The 21,492-nt window shown below is 34.3% G+C and overlaps 4 protein-coding genes across 4 annotated transcripts; 1 reads left to right on the forward strand and 3 right to left on the reverse strand.

Annotated features, from left to right (window-relative positions):
- Positions 1–2,282: 2,282 nt before the first annotated feature.
- Positions 2,283–2,980, forward strand: LOC140800722 (uncharacterized). The gene has a single exon (XM_073155536.1). It carries the CDS (start codon positions 2,350–2,352, stop codon positions 2,839–2,841), a length of 492 nt encoding a protein of 163 aa, XP_073011637.1. The 5' UTR covers positions 2,283–2,349; the 3' UTR covers positions 2,842–2,980.
- Positions 2,981–6,265: 3,285 nt separating this feature from the next.
- On the reverse strand, positions 6,266–7,561 carry LOC140792735 (protein Ycf2-like). Its single transcript, XM_073143937.1, is given in 3 exon segments — positions 6,266–6,616; positions 6,927–7,336; positions 7,339–7,561. Coding segments are annotated over 3 exon segments (984 nt in total).
- Positions 7,562–8,205: 644 nt separating this feature from the next.
- LOC140795497 (uncharacterized) lies at positions 8,206–17,417 on the reverse strand. Its single transcript, XM_073148082.1, has 7 exons — positions 16,744–17,417; positions 16,045–16,173; positions 13,385–13,582; positions 10,609–10,705; positions 9,183–9,286; positions 8,652–8,703; positions 8,206–8,563 (listed from the first exon to the last, which is right to left on the reverse strand). Exons 1-7 carry the CDS (start codon positions 16,956–16,958, stop codon positions 8,351–8,353), a joined length of 1,008 nt encoding a protein of 335 aa, XP_073004183.1. The 5' UTR covers positions 16,959–17,417; the 3' UTR covers positions 8,206–8,350.
- A 1,381-nt stretch (positions 17,418–18,798) lies between these two features.
- LOC140780799 (uncharacterized) lies at positions 18,799–19,590 on the reverse strand. The gene has a single exon (XM_073126561.1). The coding sequence runs from the start codon at positions 19,407–19,409 to the stop codon at positions 18,978–18,980; it is 432 nt and encodes a 143-aa protein (XP_072982662.1). The 5' UTR covers positions 19,410–19,590; the 3' UTR covers positions 18,799–18,977.
- Positions 19,591–21,492: the final 1,902 nt, after the last annotated feature.

Here is a 21,492-nt window from a genome sequence, read left to right on the forward strand (position 1 = left end):
GAAGTGATGTTTCTTGTTAAATGCAAAATAGTAATTGAATTTCATTGGTAAATATAAATTATTGGATTAAAAGAGAAGAGGAAAAACAAGTAGGCAGTGCTAAACTAGCTTAAGATAAATTGCTATTTGGATAATAAACTAATATAACTCTTACTATACTAGAATAAAGTTATGTTTATTTCCTATCCAAATGCAACTAAAGAGCTTGCATGTACACTTGTATTATCAAATTTGTCACAGCAAATATCTTAATTAATGGAAAAAAATGGTATGATTCAACTACTAAAACTCTTCTTCAACCCAAAAGATTAAGCTATTAATAAGTGTGTGCCCCATAATTTATGTCAACCATTTTCACACTACTCTCACATCTCTCAACATCTATCAAATTTAAAAAGAGATGAAAAGTAACAAAGAAGATACAAAAGACTTGCAATATAAACTCTAAAACTAGGAAAAAAAAACACTATTGGATACAAACATTAACAAAAAATTTGTTGAAATTAAGCAGGATAGAGCCAAGATCTCAATAAATCCTCCAAAAAGAGAACAATTAATATAAAGAAACTATAATTTAATTAAAGCATTTGTCTTTATTATTCTAGTCGGTGAGTTTGGTTGTTTCCGACACACATATTCTTGTTCCTCCGTTCTGATATCTATTATTCACCAACCATTATCTCCTCAGGAAATCTTTCTCATCAATCTTTAGGTAGGAATAGGACGCTTGAACATTTTAATATCTCTTCTGTAATCATAAGCTCTGCTGCCCAATTTCCAACCCTACTAATCCAAATCATTGGATTGAATTAATAAGTAGCTAATTAAGTATGTTCCCATTTAAAATCTCCTAAATGATTGAGTGAGGTCACTTCACTTATACCTCACAACCTCCAATAATGAATGGCTCAAAGATTTAATTCAAAGCTACAACATCACAATCCACACAATTCTGTGCATTATTATAAAATGAATTGGCATTTAGTTATACAAGTACTTGTGATGTGAATAAGCGTTTGGTCAATCTTTTCTCAAGCTTAATAGATAGATTTCTTGCACTATGTTTGTCCTTCACAATCATTAGCAACCTCTATTACTGCTATTATCTAATCCAAGAAGCAAGAGATCTATAAATAGCTTTCTAAATCATTTTCAAACCAAAAAGAAAAAGAAAAAGAAAATCTTTCTTAACAGAGATGCATCTAATGTTTATCAACTACTGTTAACAGAATTATTCAGTCTAGCAAAACATTCTGAATAAGATCTTTCTTAATTGACTTCAAATTGAGAATTCTTCTTCTTCTTCTTCTTTTGTGTGTGTAAAGTAGCAAATTGATCCATTGATCTGGGTCCCATCAACAGCTTGCAAGATTTGTATATGTCCACCGGTGAGCAATTCATGTCAGACAGCAGTTGTGGATGGGGGCCCAAAGCCAGATGATAAGGTGAAAGCAAGCTGGCCTCTGCACATACATCACTGGCCAAATAAAGCCCCTCCTCTTCCTTGTCAAAGTGATCAAGAGCTACTATAAAATTGCTCATCCACTAACATATATATATTTATATTTATATATAAAAAAAAAGAACATATGCAACAAGAAGTACCAACCAACTGCATTAATAACGCAATAGCATCATCCTATTGGGAAAAGGAGAGTGAGGACCCAGGGTTTATGAGACTAGCTATTTTTAATTTGTTCTTAATTTTTTTTACACGTTTAATTCATTTCCAACTTAAATTTGAAATTATGTGTGCTTGGAAATGATTTCAGATATAAGTCTTGAGTATCGAAATTTAGAAAAAATATTTATATAAATTATTTTTAATTTAGCTGCTTTTATATAAAAGTGGCCGACTGAATCAATGACTTATATATAGATTTTTTTTCTTCTCGCATTTGATATATTTTTTTAGAGTATTTCAAAAGTGTATTGGACTTTCTTTCCAGTCAAATTCTGCCAAATGCAGCGTTTGTAGGAAGTTGATGCACCGAGGTTGCAGGTCATCTGGCTGCCGTATGGGTCAAGTTTGTTAATGGATCATATATTCTACATGGAGAGACGACAAGCGTTGCCAACTTTTGTTTTCTGGCTTCAAATCTTGATTAATTTCCATATATCAAACAAGCAAATTGAAGAGTGTTTTGGTGACAGCCCAACAAAAGAGTTTTATACTCTTCTTCTTTTATCTCTCTCTCCCTACTACTGTTAAATTTTCTCTATCTATCTCTTTTTATAAGTACTTCTTTTTTTTTTATGCATATGACCTTAAAATGCCTTAAAAACTTCCTAATCTTCTTCCAAACCAAAGCATATCTCCATCCTTCTCTCTCTCTCTCTTTCTCTCTCATGGGAAACACGGGATCATCGTCCACTGGATCGATCAAAGTCATCACCAACGACGGCATAGAGGAAGACTACGGCGCCGACCCGGTGCGCGCCGCGGAGCTCATGGTTGGAAACCCCGGCCAATTCGTCTGCGACGCCAACCACCTCAACGTGGGCTGCCGCGTCCCCGGCCTGACTGCCGACGAGGAGCTCCAGAGACACCACCTCTACTTCCTCCTTCCGATGGACATGCTCTACTCGGTTCTCACCGACGAGGAGATGGCGATCCTCTCGCACAGGGCGTCTGGAGCGGTGAAGAGGAGAAGGCGCGCTCCGGCGAAGAGTCTCGTGAGGATCTTGCCGATGCTCGGAGAATTCTGCTTGCTTCCGACGTCGGAAGCAACGTGCGACGAGGAGCCGATGATTAATGCGGTGACTATGAAGCAGACCGAGAGGCCGACATGGCAGCGGTCGTGGAGGCCGGCGTTGGATACCATCGAGGAAGTTCCATGAGTGTTGTGATGATCACTCTATATATTTTTCTTTTTACTTTTTTCTTGGTGATTTTTAAAGTACATATGCTTGTATGAAATTTTAACCGACTTTTGATGCCATCATTTGGCGAAGAATTAAAGATACACATTTCGATCGAGATTATCACAAAATATTTACACGACTAAATTTTTCTTACCAAAAAAATAAGATTTGTTTTTCTTGTAAATATATTTACAATGGCATAATAATCTTTTACTAATCAAAGTTCATACGACATTTTTCTTATGCATTAGAAGTTATGACAAACTTTTGAATTCTCTAGAGTTAGAAAAAGAAGAGTCATGAATGATAGAGTAAGAGAGTAAATCAATGGTTATGTGAACCACTATATCCATATGTAATCTTACTATCAAAAGAATAAGGGACAATTCTATCGTATAGCAGGTGCTAAGGTGTAGTAGATTAGATCCATACCGATCTTTATTAGCTTTAAATCTAAATTCTAAATTAAGGGTGAATTCTCAAGGTATTAGAGCAGGAGGAGGTCTTTCGAATTAATGCATATCTTGAGCTTGTTTAAGATGACACAAAACTAAACTACACATGAAGTCCTACATATGACAATAAGAAATAGTAGTGAATAGAGTGTGATATAATGGAAAAAGAAATTGGTTATTAATTAAGTCTTGTCGAAAATGATTCTATTTGGTACACTCTCCCATCTCTTCTTATTTATAACCTTCTAATTAAAATAAATAATATCTCAAAAAAATTGTCTAAATGCTTTTATTAGAGTTTATGTAAGTAAACACTAAGTTTATAATCACTCATGGGCTTGCTAATACTTTCTTTTTTTAGATTAAGCAAACAGTTATAACTTAATACACAAAGAAAGGAGGAAAAGACACACGACGACTCTTAATATAAATCTTAAACTTGGTTGAAGATATATTGAACAACAAAGAAATATAATATCAAATAGATAATAATAAATACAAGCACTCATGTAAGTAGAAACGGAGGATAAAGAGGCATTTGACGGGAAAAAAATCTAGAGAAGAGAAGCCAGCGACGGCAAAAGGGCCCTCAACTAGAGGAGAGAAGATAACCCCGAAATCCTAAAAGAGCAAGTTGGTAGCTAGCCCTCTAGTAACTAGAGGAGAGAAGATAACCCCGAAATCCTAGAAGAGTTGGTAGCATTGGTCAATAAGTTGTAAAGATAGATAGCAACTAGTAGCGACGTATCCAAATATTATATAGAACATTTTGGCTGCAGCGAGAGAATGATCCAGAATCCACATTAATTTTGCCCGTTTCCAATAACTATTTCAATCTTATTCAACCAGCCAACTCCGTGTGCTAGGGAACAATTGGCATTTATATTCAAAACCATGCAAATCGATGGGCCCACGACATGATATCAAGTTAAAGTTAGTTTTGGATAAAATATCTTCATTGTAGTGCAAGCATTTATGTCTTCTCGATCTGGACTCCCAGAGAAGAGAATTTGTTCTTGCCTCTCTTTAAAGGTCAAAAGTTTTAGAAGATGGAGAGAGCGTTGTTCATATAGCCAAAGGATTCACCAATCACCACAGCCTAAATGAATAAATTAAGAAGCTGAATAATCCGAGGCCAAACCCGTTTAAATTAAAATTCTGTCCAAAGTTAATTTTGATAAGATAATATTTTTATATGAATGTATAAATTAACCTGACCATTCTACTACTCTGGACTAAAATTGGATGGCTTCACTTAACTACCTAGGTTCTTGATATGAGTGAGAAGTGATTAACTTACCGTATTATTTACTTCAGAAATATGATCAATTTTAGAATACATATTTACTCTTTGTTATTTCAAAATAAGATCTCTATCTCCGGAATAGCTATTCTTATGTTCACTTGTATTTTAAAATAATAGTGTAATAATTATCTTTGATGTGATATCAAGTGAAAAAAAATATAGAAAAAATATTTCTTATTTTTTATTAAATTATTATGAATACTTTTTGATTTAATATAAATTAGGTTGATGGGATATATATTAAGGGTAAATTAGTAATTAAGTCAGTGTGTGATATAATATAAATTTGATAAATAATGTTTGTATTCTAGAATCAGATTATTATAGTATTCAACTGTTATTTTGAAATAAATAGTTATATTCTAAAATAAATTAAAAAATTATTCTTAAAATGAATGGGGGCTAAAGATCCAACGATGTCAAACCCTATATACTTGTATTTTGATTTATAGTAGTAATTAGAACGAGTTTAATCCAAAGGTTGAAAAGAAAATGCCCTAAATTTGAGATAAATTTCAAAGATGAGGTTAGCATGAGCTAGTATATAGTTTGTTTAACACAGTTATTAGAACCGGATTAAACCCATCAAGTGACTCACTAGTCGATCCAATAATTTAGCAATCCGACCTCTAGATTCTAATAATTATAATGTAATAAATTAAACTAGGGATTAAATTATATCAAATACTAATAATACAGTGGTAAAATGAAAATATACCATTATTGCTCCCAGGTGACGTGGTTCTTACCCGATGATTCGATGTCCCAACTGGTAGACCTTTTTTTTAAAAAAAAAAAAAAGGATTTTATTAATTAACTTTCACGATTACAAAAGTCAAAGGCTACCGACGTAAAAGATTAAAAAGAAAACTCTCATCCCAAGTACAACCATAACCATTAGTTCTACCAAAATTAGCAAGCCAATCAACAGATGGATTAGACTACTTGTAGACTTATTACTGTGTTTAATAGAAGTCAGATAATAAATGTCCTTGTATCACACTCTAAAATAGGAATTAAAGAGTAAAGTGACTCAAATAAATAATAAGAATGTAAAGTAAATTTAGACCTAAATCATAAAAATCATATAAGATAAAATATAATTTCTCCTATAATATTTTTGCCCTTATCCTAACGATTCATAGGGACCTCCATAATAACAAATTTTCTTAACGCCGCCTCGTTTTCTTTTCTTTTTCTTTTTTTTTTGTCTTATTTTCCGCCTCTACTGTAGAAGGGATAAACTCAAACATATTCTTTTTGTTCCCTTTGAAATTTGATCTCAAATATTAGTAATACACATGGCAAATAGAGGGGAACAGCTATATATATATATATATATATATATATATATATATATATGCATGCACACACAGCCAAAAGATCCAGACACGTACACCATACACGTGTTGTTACGTACGTACACCCCTCATCTTCTCCGGCCCCGGCGAACAACACCTACACGCCGCCGGCGAGAGGAGGGAGTACATAAAAAGGAAGGAAGAAAAAGAAACTCTAAACTCTAAACACACTAATAAGCCAGTCTAGTTACTTCGAAGCCAAAAGAAAACAAAAACAAAAACAAAAAAAAAAAATTATGATGTTTTGTACATCAAAGATAACATGCTCAGTGACCACTTCAAGGGTCACTCTTGCCACCCTCACCCTGGTGCAAACCATGGAAATATTCTCGAGGGTTGCTCTCAAAGCCAGTTCTTGATATAAAACGTTCACCACCACCCCCAGGAGCTTTCATTATTCCACCCCCCCCCTCCGCCGCCTTTAGCCGAGTGCCCTCCGCCACCACCGCCGCCACCTTTTCCTCCTCCGCTGCCACCACTTTTTCCTCCACCACCACCTCCTCCTCCGCTGACACCACCTTTTCCTCCACCGCCCCCTCCTTTGCCTCCTCCACAACCACCTCCTTTCCCTCCACCGCCCCCTCCTTTGCCTCCTCCACCACCACCTCCTTTCCCACCCATCCCTCTAACTGTGTAAAGAAGTACTCTTTAGATGGGAGTTTGAGCTTGGACAGTTGGATGTTTTCGGCTATTTATAGAGGAGTATAGTGGGATATATCGTGCTCCTAAGCAAAGAGCATTAGAATGAACCCTCCACGTATGCATTAAGTCACTAACCCAATGAGGGATGATGTTTGGTTATGATGTAGGGGTGTAATCAGATTCGCCATTTAGTTTGGATCGGATTACAAAATCTCCTATCCATTTATTAAATGGTAGGATTTGGTTTGATGATTATAAGATCCGTTCGGATCTGGATTGGATCCAATTTCATTGTACCGATTTCGCGACCCAGGATTCTATTTTATCATCAATCCAATCACCATTCACATTTTTTCTTTTTCTTATTAATGAATAGATCCCTTTACTTGTACGACTTAGATGTCTCGTATTTCTCAAAAAAGTGATTCGATTGATGAATTTGGTATGATAACTTATGAGATCGATGAGATTGCTATTCAAATATTTCTTCTTAGAACGTATTGATTTGACCCCATAAGCGTAACCACCACACAATAACATGTTGCCACCAGAAGTAGAACCCCATATTTCTTTCAGAGAATCTCCTAATTGTTCCAGAGCAACTAGAAAGAGATTCTTTAACCAGAAAGAATTCAGTTCAGATGTAGGATACATATCCAGAAGTTTTCGCAACTCAATCATGTATGATGGAATCATCAAAAATTTATCTTTTCTAACTCTGTCTGTAACTCACTAGAGGCTCGAGAAACGAAGAAAAAATGTATACGAACAAGATATTTAGCAACAAGAAGGAAAATGATTGAATAGAGGAACTCCCGAGCATTTGTTGATCTCAGACGTGTCCATATCAATGGAACGGGTGACTCATTATTTTCTGAGGAATTGACCATGATATATCTATACAATAGTTTAAAATCTCCGTCGTACGTCATCGACTAAGCCAGAGAAGGTGAGAGAAATTAAGGGCTTTTACGGTATTCCTTGATTACCACCCATGAGTCTTTTAATTTTGGTATTTTTCGTAATGCATTTAAAAATGTTAAATACTAATAAGGTATAAATGATAGGCAAATTATTATCTTATGATCTCCTTTTCTTTTTCAAATAAAATGGCTTAAATACTATCCGACCAAGATCAGTCTTGATCCATTTAGCAAATACATAGAATTAACTACAGCCCATGTAAAGTATCATTAAAAAAGCAAGAGGTTGAGATTACTTCTTTTCCTTTTTAACAACTATGGGCTATAGAATTATTCAACCAACCCCAAAAAAAGAACAGTGGAAAAGATATATCTTAATCTATTGTTGCTTCTAACTTCTGATCAATGGACTTGATGGATTGTTGTGATCCTCATGAAACAAAGGAGGGACAATTACAGTAACACCCCCATCATATCATCTATAGGATGATATCAATTTTTCATCTCTAATCTTTTTCTCTTTCTTTCGCAGCGGAATGCTCCTGAAACAATGGATCTATTTGACATGCTTTTTTTAAAATGGAACAGAAGAAAGGATAAGAAAGCATTCTAAAATTTCTTGAGTGCAGATTCCTTTTAAGCACAAGATGACATCCAGAAAGCCATATGAAATGAGCCATAATTATTGACCTACTTCCTTTTTCACATAAGTGAAAAAGAAATCCAAGCAGTAAGGAATCATTGTTGGTATAATTAATTCCATATACAAATTAGAGAAGGACCGAAAATAAATGTGTCTCATTTACGGATAAATGCAACAGTGGCCACACGGGAACCTTCTGCCCCGCCGAACATCACGGTAGGATAAGTCTGGACGTGATCAAGATACTGGAAGACAGCATTCTCGCTGCTTGCCTCTCCATCTGATCCTTGAGAATCATGCTTTCTTTGACAGAAGTTCTCCACTTCTTGCACTATTTCATCCTTTGTACTGTTGCATGCAGTAATAACCTGTCGTATGACATTACATTAAGATGAGGGGAAGGAGGAGAAGATTTAGCTCAGGCAATAAATTCACAACGTAATGTGAATTACTGACCAGTATGCCACCTGGAGAGACCAAGTGAGCCATAGATTCCCAGTACATCATCCTGATTTACACGGGCAAAATTAATCAGATAAGCTATACAACGTTAACATCAGAAAATTTTATACTTTTAAAAGCCCTGAACTATTAGATTTCAGGAGATGAAGGAACTTATGGAATCCAAATTTATGACATCAACCATCAGTGAGGGGAACCAAAGTTCTGGCTTCCGAACTAGGAACCGGGTTTCTCTGGCCACTGGGAGACCAGTCAAAACTCAAGAGACGACACGCACTGTATTGTTAATTAATTCCAAGAATATCTTACACTAGGATATCCATAAGAACCGCTCATGGATGGGTGGTTTACTTCATTAAGAAACTGGTTGTATATTTGGTCATTTTAATTGAAGCAATTCAGAATGAATCTACTTAAGGAATCGGTTGAATCTTAAGACACACCAAAGGGTAAGAGGAAAGAAAAATGAGAGTTAAACTATAGCAAACTCGCAGTAGCTAGGTGCCTGCAACAAAGTACTGTCACCTTTTAATAGTGCCATCCTGTTGCAGCCCAATGGCATCGACAGTACCTTTGTCATTAACAAGTTGAAACTGCCTTTCCAGTTTTGTCTCCAAAATATCATCAACCTGCCACCAATGTAAACAACCAAGAAGAAATTCTATAGAGTTTAACATATAATACATAGCAACAAAAGAGCTATCAGACTGACAAGTAATGAGGATGCAGGAATGCCGAGAAGTATCAAATGAGAGGATTAGTAAACTTTATGAAGTTTGACAGCATCTCATGAGAATCAGAATCTGTAGTGAAGTGATAAACATATAAATTAATAAACAATGATGATAAAGAACCAAGAGGAGATTTTTCCTTCAATCTTGCAAGATAAGTAACAATGTATTGTGGCATCACATTGAAAGCCAAGGCCAAAAGATTATAACAAGCAATAGTGATAAACAGAGCACTTTTAAGACTTGATGTATTGATGTCAAAGCACCGCTCAACATTTTTAGAGTTTACAAGAAAGCATTAGCGTGTAAACTGCTGCATTATTAAGATTATTGAATGGTAAGACATCTGAGCAGAAAAAAAAAGGTGAAGATGAAAAGACAGTAACATTAAGGTGGATCCTGTCAAACCAAGACTGGGACAAAACATCATCTTCCAAATTGGTTTTTCCCATAAATGAGAATCAGAATTCATAAGAATGAAATTTATATAGTTGTAAATCCTCCTGGCTGGTGTTTAACAATGCATCAGCAAGGATCTTCATATTACCTCAGTTATATACCAGCTTGAGGACCAGGATTTCTAATATATTGAAAATCTAAGGAAGATGACATTAATAGGTTACAACAAAAGAAAGCTGTGCAGATAGATATGTTCATGAGAAGCCTCTCAGCATGTTTTCCAGAAATAAAAGAAAACCCAAAGACCAAAACCATTAGAACTATCTAAAGATTAAAACAGAAGTTACAAATGGTTAAGCAAGGTCATAGTCAATGCAGAGATATAAAGGCAGCATGGTATGTGCTGTAAAAAAACCATATATTCCATTGCACAAATCCATGTCACTAATAGAAAAATTACTAGTCTAGACCAGCACTAAAGTTGATCAAAAGATCCAGAAATAGTTCATCAGCATGTAGCATTAAGTATGGTGTAAGTTCAAATGTGATCATGTAGTTGTAGGAAATGATCACATGAAAGTAGCAAGCTAAGCAGGAACAAATGAGTTCTTAAGATTTTAGGATCTCCAATTTTATACGACATAATTACTGCAGATTATACTGCTTATAAGAGCCACAAGGAAATTAATATGCATTCAGCCAGATGATACAGCAATATTGAGTAACATGCCCATAAAACATACATCACAACATAAAGAGCATTTTTTTAGGGCAAAAGAATTACAAGTAAGCAGCATGTTCTCACAAGGAAGATGACATACCAAAAATTTGATAAATGGTAATCCATTACGAACAGCAAGGCTTTGAGCAAGCTCAATTGCTCCTTCACTATAATCAGTTCCAGTCAGATCAGAAAACCTGAAAGTTGATTCCTCAGTTATATCCCAAGGAACATAACAATCACAGTGGAACAATCCAACAAGTACAACTATTGAAGATTAAAAATAAGTCAGCAGTGATGCGTTGTTGTAAATAATGAGATCAGCAGCACATGGATAACTAGTGACTGAAGCTGAGATCACATATAACTATCTAGGTCGACAATTTTCTCCATGAATTGAAGGACCAGGTACAAGTTTGAGATGGTCATGAAAGGCTTTATGATTGTACCACATAACTCAAAAGGGGACAGACCTAAAATCATAGATCGATTAAGGTCACCAATTCAGATTACTATTATATAGATGTGAATCTTATTAGGTTTATACTTAAAAGATGATAAATTATTCTATTTGAACCATGCTATCTGAACTAGAATCTTTTTATAAGGGTTTTGGTAGCCAGTATGATGTAAACAGTCCTAACAATCAATTAATATAAGGATTTTTCAGTCCTGAAACTATATATCATTTCTGGTCCTGAATATGACCATGTCATCAGTAATCAGGTTCTTAGTATGCAAGGTCAATATATGATGTTTTGCCATTTCCTTTGTTCTCATGATAGATTTTAATGCCCTTTAAGAAGGTTAAACTCTTCAGACAAGAGAGCTCTATGCCATCAAACTGCAATTTACTTTTCACACTGATATGATCCAGCAATGTATAACAATCAATTTATCTCCTTTTAGGAATAAGGACAATGAAATATAGATACAGTTCTCAGCAAGTCAGCAAGCATAACCACAAAAGTTGATTGCCAAATAACACTAACTAAGAAAAATAAAGTAAAACAGTAACACTTATACTATACATTGTCTACACTAATACAGAACACATTTAGTAAGTTATTTATAATAAAGAAGCTACCAAAGATAAAAGTATATACCGTACTCAAAGGGAGACAAAAGTCGCTGAATTTGATGAAATCACTTTATATGAATGCAAAAATATATAATAACACAAAGATTGATGTGCAGCAAGAACAAGGTTTGCAGGCAGGGAGGGCATCAAGCTAGCTATGTGAAAACTCTTCGTGCCATTTGGCACAATGTAGCAACGATAACCGTGCCATGGCACATGTCGGTTGGCAGGAGGCGTGCCGAGCAACACACCTTGGCACACCTCTATGTGCCATTGACATACATTTATAATATTTTTAATAAATTTTTTAGGATATCTAAAAATATTTTTGGGTCTTTGATATGTCAATATTTGATTTTTAGTTTAAATATATGTATTAAAAGTTTAAAACCTACATTATAATACTTTATCTTTAGATTATTTTTATAAATGATCTATTTTATTAAAGATAAAGCAACAGTTAAATATAAATATTATTCAACATATACTATGATTGAAGACATTCATTAAAACTAATATTAATAATTGAATACTCCATAATAAAATTGAATACATAATATTTATTGATAATAGTTTAATAATTAATTAATATCTAGTTTAAAGTAAAATGACGAGGAGAATCAAAGACTTCATTTGCTGGCACAAAAATAACACGAGAATTTTACATTAAATACTGTCAATATTTTTTAAAACTTATTCACTAATAGTATTACTCATTGTAACATCTCACATAGCCTTCGTACAAATAGAAGCTTTGTAATTCTCCTCTGATATGATATGTATATTAAACATGCATAGAAATAAACGGCATCAACACAGGCACAGACATATCATAAGCATATGCAGATTGTAGATGTAGAGTATAATAAGGATGTTTTAGCTGTAATTGATATAATGTTAATTATGATGAATTTATATCATCATATGGGTATACCTCTCCTGATGTTCTCGTACGATTCAAATCCTTTATAAAAATAATACCTCCCTGAAAAAATTATGTAATAGGGACGTATGTCTCATCTTCATCATCACGCCACTAGACTGGATCTTAGTATTATCACCATCACCATCATCATTATCATCTCTAGTCTCATTATCATTAATTTTATCTAAGTTTTCTAACTAATCAATTGATCAGTTGATTTAAAAATGATTGATGAAAATAGAAATTTTTTTAAAAAAAGAGCTCCACATGGCACAATGACTAGCACGCGGCCGTGCCAAATGTAGAATGCCAACGACGTGGGGGGATACGACAGATAAGAGCTTTAGAAACGAGAGAAGATAACAAGGGATGGCAGTTTCTAGATTTCTAGAGTGCCTCATGCTAGAAGTCAATTTGCTGAAGAAAATCTTTTCAAATGGAATCTAATGCTTATTCATGGTAAAGCCACATACATTGCATATAATTAGTATTAGTATTCACATGATTATCTCTATATTTAAAGATAAGCTGATTTGTAAATAATTCCCTAGCAATATGTGTTATAAAAGAAACTGTGGTATTTAATTAAACCAACAAAAAGGAGCATAGAATAAGCTAATCAAAGACATAGAATCCAAGCTTATCCAAAGGAAAAACATGGTACTGCTATGGAGCATCATTTTATTCAACATTAGATCCACCAACAAACAAAATTAAGCACAGAGGTACCTGATTGATATTTGACAGTTTCTAAACCCAATATGAAGTTAAGAAATAAAGACACAACATATCAAACCAGATACTGCTTTAATGTATTCTCCAATGAACTAAAAAGATCTAACTAACATGAACAAATGTTGAGGAAATTACCCTTGCTTCGCAAGCTCCTGCAGCAGCAGACCGTTCCCAGTGCCAACATCAAGCACAGTCCAGCTGGATAGGTCTTTGTGGATGTAACTCGATTCAGATGTATGGCTTTCGGCGTTGGTCACACGCTGACCTTCACATATGTTGGTACACAGATTTTTAATCCAGCCCACAAGAACATCCATGACTTCAACACCAAACCTGCAAGGAGGATGGTTTAACTCGAACCATATTTTATTACTGAACAACATTTTTTGAATAAATATAGCTACTCACATAAATGAGCAAGCATTGTTAAGATCAGATCAAGCATCTTAGATTTAATTGTTAATTAACTAACTACTATAAAAGCTTAAGCTATAAAAGAGTGGTAATTTTGATCTTTCTATATTTCAAAAACTCCCACTTCTAGGCTGAAACATTTGGATAAGCTCAAGAAGTGGAATTAATATATATGGATAGAGATTTTATATTTTAAATGATAGATAAGTCCAGTAGAATTCAAACCGAAGGCTTCTATTATGACATCATGTTACATCACTAACTATACTAAAACCTTAATCTTTTAGAGTATAGTGGTTTTTAACTTCTTATTCTAATATCAATGATTTAATTTAGCAAGCAAAGCAATATAAACTGCAATAAGAATCATCTAAATGTCCCACCATGTTATGAAGTTAATAAGCAAACAAAAATTATATACAAGCTCATAATAGTAGTGGTGGGATATATATATACAGAACAAGAGTTTTAGGTCTCTTCAGTTGACTCAAAGTTGAAAAATTATGTGTCAAGTAGCATTTAAAATTAATTGAAACAAGAATCATTCTATACCACATATATACAAGGCTAGGAATTTTAGACATTGAAAGAGTGAGTGAAGCATAGCCTCACCCTTCAAGAAAAAGGAAAAAAAGAAAAAAAAGAAAAAAAGAAATTTGATTAATCATATTGTCAATCAAAGAACAATAACAATAACAAGTAAGTATGAATCAGAAAGTAGCTAATAATACCTTTTTTTTAATATGCATTTTTGTGTTGCCAAGATAACAACATAAAAATGTGCAATTAGATAAAACTCATTTATGAATGCATGTGCAAAGTTTAACAAGTCACAAGGTTAAAAAAGGCAAAGTTCTAGACTGAATTGCCTGCAATATGCATACTGAAATAAGCTTACATATTTACAAAACAAAGGATGTGATTACATACTCAGATAAAGAAAGAATGACTTACTGAACTTAATCAATTTTTAAGCAAGTGCAATACATCTAAATGCAAAGTAAATTTGAAGATACTATTTACTTCATGCACCTAGCTTCTGACTTGCTGGCCTAGACAAAATGACTAAGAAAACCTAAATGTAAAGTTTCAAACGGTGGATGCTGAAGAATCCAATTCACATAATTTCCCTAGAGAGAACACAATAAAGCCTAAGTTGTTCTTTCACAAATTAGTATAAGCAATAAGGTTTTCTCCCAATACAGGTGGAGGGCTGTAACTACCACACAATTTTTTGCTGAGAAATAGTGATTTTCAGAATCAGATGCATTGCGATAAACAGCCTAGGCACAAATAGCAGACAAATCATTCGTACTTGGAAGTGACGCATCTATGGAAGGAAAATGTAAGCATACTTCTTCACTTTACATTTTTTTCCCACATTCTATTGTACCACTAGTAATGTATGCGAATCAACAGGTTCTCCAACTAGCCAAATGGGATCCATCTCATTGCTATCATGGGAATTTAAAGGTCTTGAGGGAGAACATCTCACCGGATTTTCTCTTGTGTTAACTTTAGAAAATGTTTAACACATTTTGAGCCATTGGTGATGCCTTGTAAGTTGTAATACATTTAAAAGCCTTATTCTAAATGCTTTGAGTTGTAAAAGCCCTACAAATGAGAGTGAGTAAGTGTAATTAAAAGAACATTTACAGCAGCAGATGAGGCAAAACAGTAGTTCTTTACATACCACTGACAGCAAGGCAGTAGCTCATAGTAATATTTGATGAATATCCATGTAAAAATATCATAAATTCATTTTAGAAGATATGAAGATATATCCTTGAACAGTGAACCCAATGCTTCTACTAGCATCTCAAGTTAGGAAGAGATGATGTATTCATGGAATCACGACATCTGCTTATCATAAATCTTAGTTCTCCTGAAAACCCACATAGTGTAGGCAAAACGAAACATCAAATGCAAATCATAGGTCTTGGAATCTAGCATACTGATATCATTATTAACATATCATATGTATGTCCATTAGGATAAGCTTGGATAGATTATTATGGGTTGAAGAAAACTTGACTGCAATAATTTCCAACATTGTGTTTCAGCTGTTTCACATTCTCAACCAATTAAGTTTATCTTTCACAACTTCAATTGGAATGTGTTATCTATAAGAAGATTCATGGCCGAATTTCTTTAACCTACAATGAAAGTCTGGTTCGATTATTAAGAATGGTCGGTCACTTTTTATAGAAAAAGAACAGAGAGACGGTCAAGTGGACGAAATGTATAGGCAATACTGATACAAAATAAAAACATGAGCACGAAAACAGAAAGGACACAGAATGTAAAAAAAACAGTGTTACAATTTACAAGCACTAAAAGTATAGACAATGCTTTTCAAATAATATTTCAAAGTAACTCACCAAACTTCACCTGCACGGCCATGTTCATGAAAATTTGCAAGATCCTCTGCATAAGTAGCATCCCAATAGTTTTGTAAGCCCAACATTGATGTTTCCACCTCACTAGCATCTGGAGCATCCTTGTCCGAACTGCTTCATGACAACATGTATACACCAAGGATAAGAACTGTTAAAGGAAAAAAAAAAAAAAAACAGCGACACCACGTACATCAAGCTGCAACAAATAAGTTTCGATCCATGATATACTAATTTAAATAAAAAAAAGAGATTTATCTGGAAGATATAAAATGGTTTTGTTCCTTAAAAATGTGAAAGGGGAATAAACTTTACAAAATTCTCCACCAAAAATAAGTAACACTACTATTAAATCTTTCACTGAAGAACTTTTATCAGATGCTGAGGAAACATATCTGGCTTTACCCGTAAACGAAGTACAATGAAAAATCAACGAGACTAGCCAAACAATTGGTCACTTCCTGAATTCCTGACGGTTAAACAAACGAATTGCATGTAGCCATATGCATAAATGAACACAAAGATTACATCAAAATTTACCACACATTGTAATACACTCCCATCCAATTTCAAAATTCCTACAATCCCTTCAATCAAACAAAGTTCATGATCAGATCACAAACCTATCCCACCCCAAATCTGGAACCAAATCAGAAAGGAAATACAAGGGAGGGAGAGAGGGACCTGTAATCGGATGTGGCCGGGAAGTGGCACCCGGAGAGGATCTCAGCGGCATCGACGTGGCGCTGGTCATCATCGAGCGTGCTCCCGTAGTCGCTCTTTATCGACCAAGAGTCCGCCGCCACCGACCGGTCGTCATCCGATATCAGATCTCCGGCAGCAACAGGCCTCGCTGGATGCATGTCGGAGTCCTCGGGCGGCCACCGTATCCCCGCCATCGATCGCCGGGCCGGGATCCCCCTTTCTTTCCTTCTTCGACGAAGTGATCGATCGGACGTGGGAGGAGATGTGAATAGAAAACCCTAGAGATCGAAACCCTAAGAGAGAGAAGGGGGGGCGAGAGAGGAGGAGAAGGAGAAGAAGAAGAAGAGAGGAATGCCGAATGGCCTCCGGAGGTGTCGGAGCTTTGGATGGAAGATGTCTGTCCGCAAGCAAGTTTGGGAGTTGCGGACATATGATACCAATTATTAGCACTTCCTTCCTCCATGTTATTGCCAAATTGCCATCGGAAGTTGGAAGTTGGAAGTTGTGGAAAGAAAAGAAGACAAAATTGTTTTAAATTGAAAAAAAAAAAGCTCATAGAAGAGGACTTCTTGACTTTATGCTTTGGTTTAGTCCAAAAATATAAGTAAATAAAAACTCATAAGCTCATTCTCTTCACTATCCTCCAAAAGCTCATGGTGAGTTTATAGATCTTGAGACCCTTTAATGTACATGGATCACCAATCATGATGTCATGATAGATAGGAAAATTGTAATAAAAAATAATAATCTTATATATCAGTAGCAAAATAAAATCTTCAATTTTACATAACATAATATTTTATTTGGTTGATGTGGTAGTTGCACCTTTTTCTCTTTAAAATGAAACTATTTTGTCATCAAAGATTTAAAATTATCTGTTCAATCATGCAAATCTAGTGTATTTGTTTCTAATCGAAGAGAAATCAAGTTGTATGTTGGTACTCTGAGTTTGAATCCTAGCGGCATTGGTATTTAGTAAAAAAAATATATTTTTAAAGTATTTCTTAAGCCTAAATCATCTTTATCATCTTCAAAAAATACCAGCATATATAAGATCTCAATAAACAATCACAGGATTTGGTCAGTAGATTTTTACTTTATTATCAATTTGCAAAATTATTTGCAGATAAGTAATCCAACTGACCTCTTTTCCATCTTCTTCTATCTGTAGTCTACTGAGAGTCTTTTGGCTTGAATGGTTCATTCATACATTGAGAATTCCAAGAGGTTTTCAATCAAAAAATTGCATAAGATAATACTGGAGGCTTTCTAATCTAAAGTTAGTCTGAACTTTTTCAATAGTATGCAATCAAATGGCTAATAGTTAGCCTGAATGGTTCATTCATAAAGTTTGACTTGGTAATATTTAATGGATGAACTAAATACAAAGATGAAACTTAGAATGGCATTGCCTACAATCAAACCATCTTTAACATGAAAAGCATGTCAACCTTGAAATTAATCAGCAGTAAACAAACAAGCAAATTTATTTATAAATCATATAACAGCATGGAATCAAAAGATATTTAATAGTGTAACTCGAAAAGAAACCTTTTTTTTTCTTCCTTTCATAAGTGTAATAAGTGTATGTCTTCTTCCTCATCTCCAAATCTTAATCACAACTTGTAACCATGATCTCTGCATTTATTATTTACACTTCCTAGATTATTATAAGTACCATAAGCTTAGCACAATACAAAATCAAAAGAAATTTTGATCTATGTTCATAATTATTTTTCTTTATTAAAATTATCCTACTCTTGCTCCATCTTGAGGGTAATTAATATTCTAATATTTTTTCCAGAAAATAATTGCATCAGTCTTCATAAATTAATCCAAATAGCCCACACCATCATCTTATCTATCATTTCTGGTACCATATTGAGTTAAACTAATTAAGAGTTGATTTTTTTTTGTTGTTGTTTTAAATGCAATGACCAACATAAAATACACTAGTAAAGTACACATGATGTCAAAATGAAAAAAAATTTAATGAAACACTTGTACTTAATCAGTTGTGATATACACTCCTACTTTCCAAAAAGATGAGACGCTTGTACTTAATCAGTTGTGATACACAACCTTGTTATTGTTTCATCCTTCAAAAAAAAAAAAAAAATTAAGGAACATTACAGGGCTAGCTGTTGGATGAATCCATTATAGATAAATGAAACATAAATGAAAAAATAAATTACATCAAGAAAGAAAAATGTCTATCTCATGAACAAATGCACCAAGATCAAGATCACAGAAGTAGGAACACTCATCACAAGGAGCATCACCAATCCAATGGCCATACTAGGCCTTGTGTTCATCAGAAAGGCTTGCAGGAGGCCGACAATCTCACAGACATCCGACCCGTAGTTCTCGTCGTAGTACTCCTTCTCCCACTCCATCCAATTGGAGGGCAGTTCGACGCTCCTCTCCGCCATCTTCGTCTCATGGATTCGTTTTCTGAGCACGACCATATTCTCATCCACCATCCTTCCACCGTAATTTGAGCCGTTCGCATCCCCCTTCGACGCACACCCGACCGTCCGTGTCCACCGTCGAGATACGTGGAGACATGGGGATTTGTTTTGTTGGAATGCGAAGAAAAGAGGAGAAGAAGAAGAAGAAGAAGAAGAAGAAGGAATGGAATGCATTTTTGGAATGGTAGTTAAGAGGAACTATCTCCACAACGGTATAAATAGGCTTCAGTGGGGGGAAACGAGGTTGGGGGGAAACGTAACAAAGGATACGAGGAGGAAAGTGGGGATTGAGTACAAGGCGCGGAGTTAGGAGTACACGTTATGCTGGGAATTGCAGTGCACGGAGGAATAGCGTGTCGGATGCATCGAATGAGAGCGCATCTACTCTATCTCTTCGTGGTGATGTGGACGGTGGTGGGGTGGGGGGTTTATTGTTCAAATGGAAGTTTCCTTTTTCTTTTTTCTTTTTTTTCGGTTACGGAGATCGGCGTGTGATTGGTTGACATGGCAAGGGACCGTCGACATCGTCGATCCGCGTCTTAAGTTGACGTGGCCTCCTCGATCCTTCTCCTCTTGTTAGTATGGATTAGTCTAATGGTGGTTTGCATGTAGTAGTGTTTTGCTACAATTATATATGCTTCCATGTTTGCTGGGAGAAAAGTTATACATACGAATTCTCCTCCTTTTTCTCTTTTTTATTTTAATTTTTTTTATAAATCACACCCTATATTTTATTTATTTTATAATTGACACTCGAGATTTTTGTAACCCGACACTTATTTTTTCCTTATAATTCTCATTTAATACCCCTCTTATTAAATTAAACGGTACCAACAAAAAAATATTCTATTATAATATATAAAATAATTTATAAATACTTAAATTACCCATGCCTTCCTCAAAGAAGAGGCAAAGAGGGAGAAAAAAATAGTAGTAATGATATTCTAGTAAATTAATATAATGTTAGAATATTAAATGAGAATTATACAGAAAAATAAAGAGTTGGATTATAAAATCGTCAAAAGACGAAATGTGAATCACAAAATAAATAAAAAAAAGGTGTGATTTATAAAACACCATATTATTGCTATAGAACCACTTGGCTTTATGTATCTAAAAATACTACATCTACATATATAAAATACATATATATATATATATATATATATATAATATTTTTAGTTTAGATGAACTCACAAGTCTCACATACAACATCTTAACATCCACTTTAATTCTTCCAATCTTTAATAAGAAGAAAAAGATGGAAGATATCCAAGACTTTTATTTGATGCTGTATCTTAAAACATATGGAACCAAATGGCCCCTAAAAGGATTTTAAACATAAGTTGCAACAAGAGGCAGTGGTGTTTTGCAAGCATAATTGAATACTTATTTGGTAAGCAAAAAAATAAAATAAAATAAAAAAGATGACTTCTATATGAAGGAAATACGTTTCATTAGAGGGGAAAGGGGATCAGGTAGAATGAGAGTGGAAGGAAGGGAAAGCATGATAAGCAATTGGACACCTGTCAGTCTTCTACGCGTTGGATTTGCCGGTACGATTCGTTTTCCGATTGGTGGACATCAGCCTCATCCTTATTAAAAGAGAGCTGCTATACGAAAGAGCTACTCTAAATGGAGTATTTGACCAAATTAAGCATCCTTAAAATGCGAACAGACCATGTCCAGATTTAGCAACTAAAGAGACGTCTTTGGATGCATCCCCGCCTACACTTTAGAATAATTTTTTTTTCTTCTTATTCTAGAATAACAACTAAATATAATAATAAATCTGTTCAGAAATATAAATATTAGTCATCAAACTTATAATCTAATTACTAATTTAACCTTAATATCTATCTCATCAATTTACTTCATATCAAATAATTATTTATAATAATTTTATAAAAAATTAAATATTTTTTCTTATTATTATTTTTTTTTACTTTATATCACGTCAAAATTAATTATTACACCCTTATTTCAAAATACTAATAAACATAAAAATAATTATTTTTTTAAAAGAAATCCCTTATTTTAGTAATAATAAATAAGATTTGCTATTCCTACCTAGCACAAACAGGGTTTTACATTTGAATTAAATACCTGAATATAAGACACGAACTCTCTTTTTATATTGATATCTTTCTAGTTTGTCTAATCGCAATGTGATCTCTCTAGTTTATCAGAATGACGATAGTTGAGTGATGCTACCAACAATTTATAAGATCCTTCTATATACTCTAAGTAACAAGAG

The sequence above is a fragment of the Typha latifolia genome, chromosome 1 (genome assembly GCF_019914945.1).
Source record: "Typha latifolia isolate L0001 chromosome 1, TyphaL0001v2, whole genome shotgun sequence".
Taxonomy (NCBI): Eukaryota; Viridiplantae; Streptophyta; class Magnoliopsida; order Poales; family Typhaceae; genus Typha; species Typha latifolia.

Coding starts and splice junctions, on each gene's coding strand:
- LOC140800722 (XM_073155536.1), top strand. CDS start 2,350: ATGGGAAACACGGGATCATCGTCCACTGGATCGATCAAAGTCATCACC.
- LOC140795497 (XM_073148082.1), bottom strand. CDS start 16,958: ATGGCGGGGATACGGTGGCCGCCCGAGGACTCCGACATGCATCCAGCG. Junction 9,287..10,608: donor TACCATTTATCAAATTTTTG/GTATGTCATCTT, acceptor CATTGGTGGCAG/GTTGATGATATTTTGGAGAC. Junction 8,564..8,651: donor TCTCTCCAGGTGGCATACTG/GTCAGTAATTCA, acceptor GTCATACGACAG/GTTATTACTGCATGCAACAG.
- LOC140780799 (XM_073126561.1), bottom strand. CDS start 19,409: ATGCATTCCATTCCTTCTTCTTCTTCTTCTTCTTCTTCTTCTCCTCTT.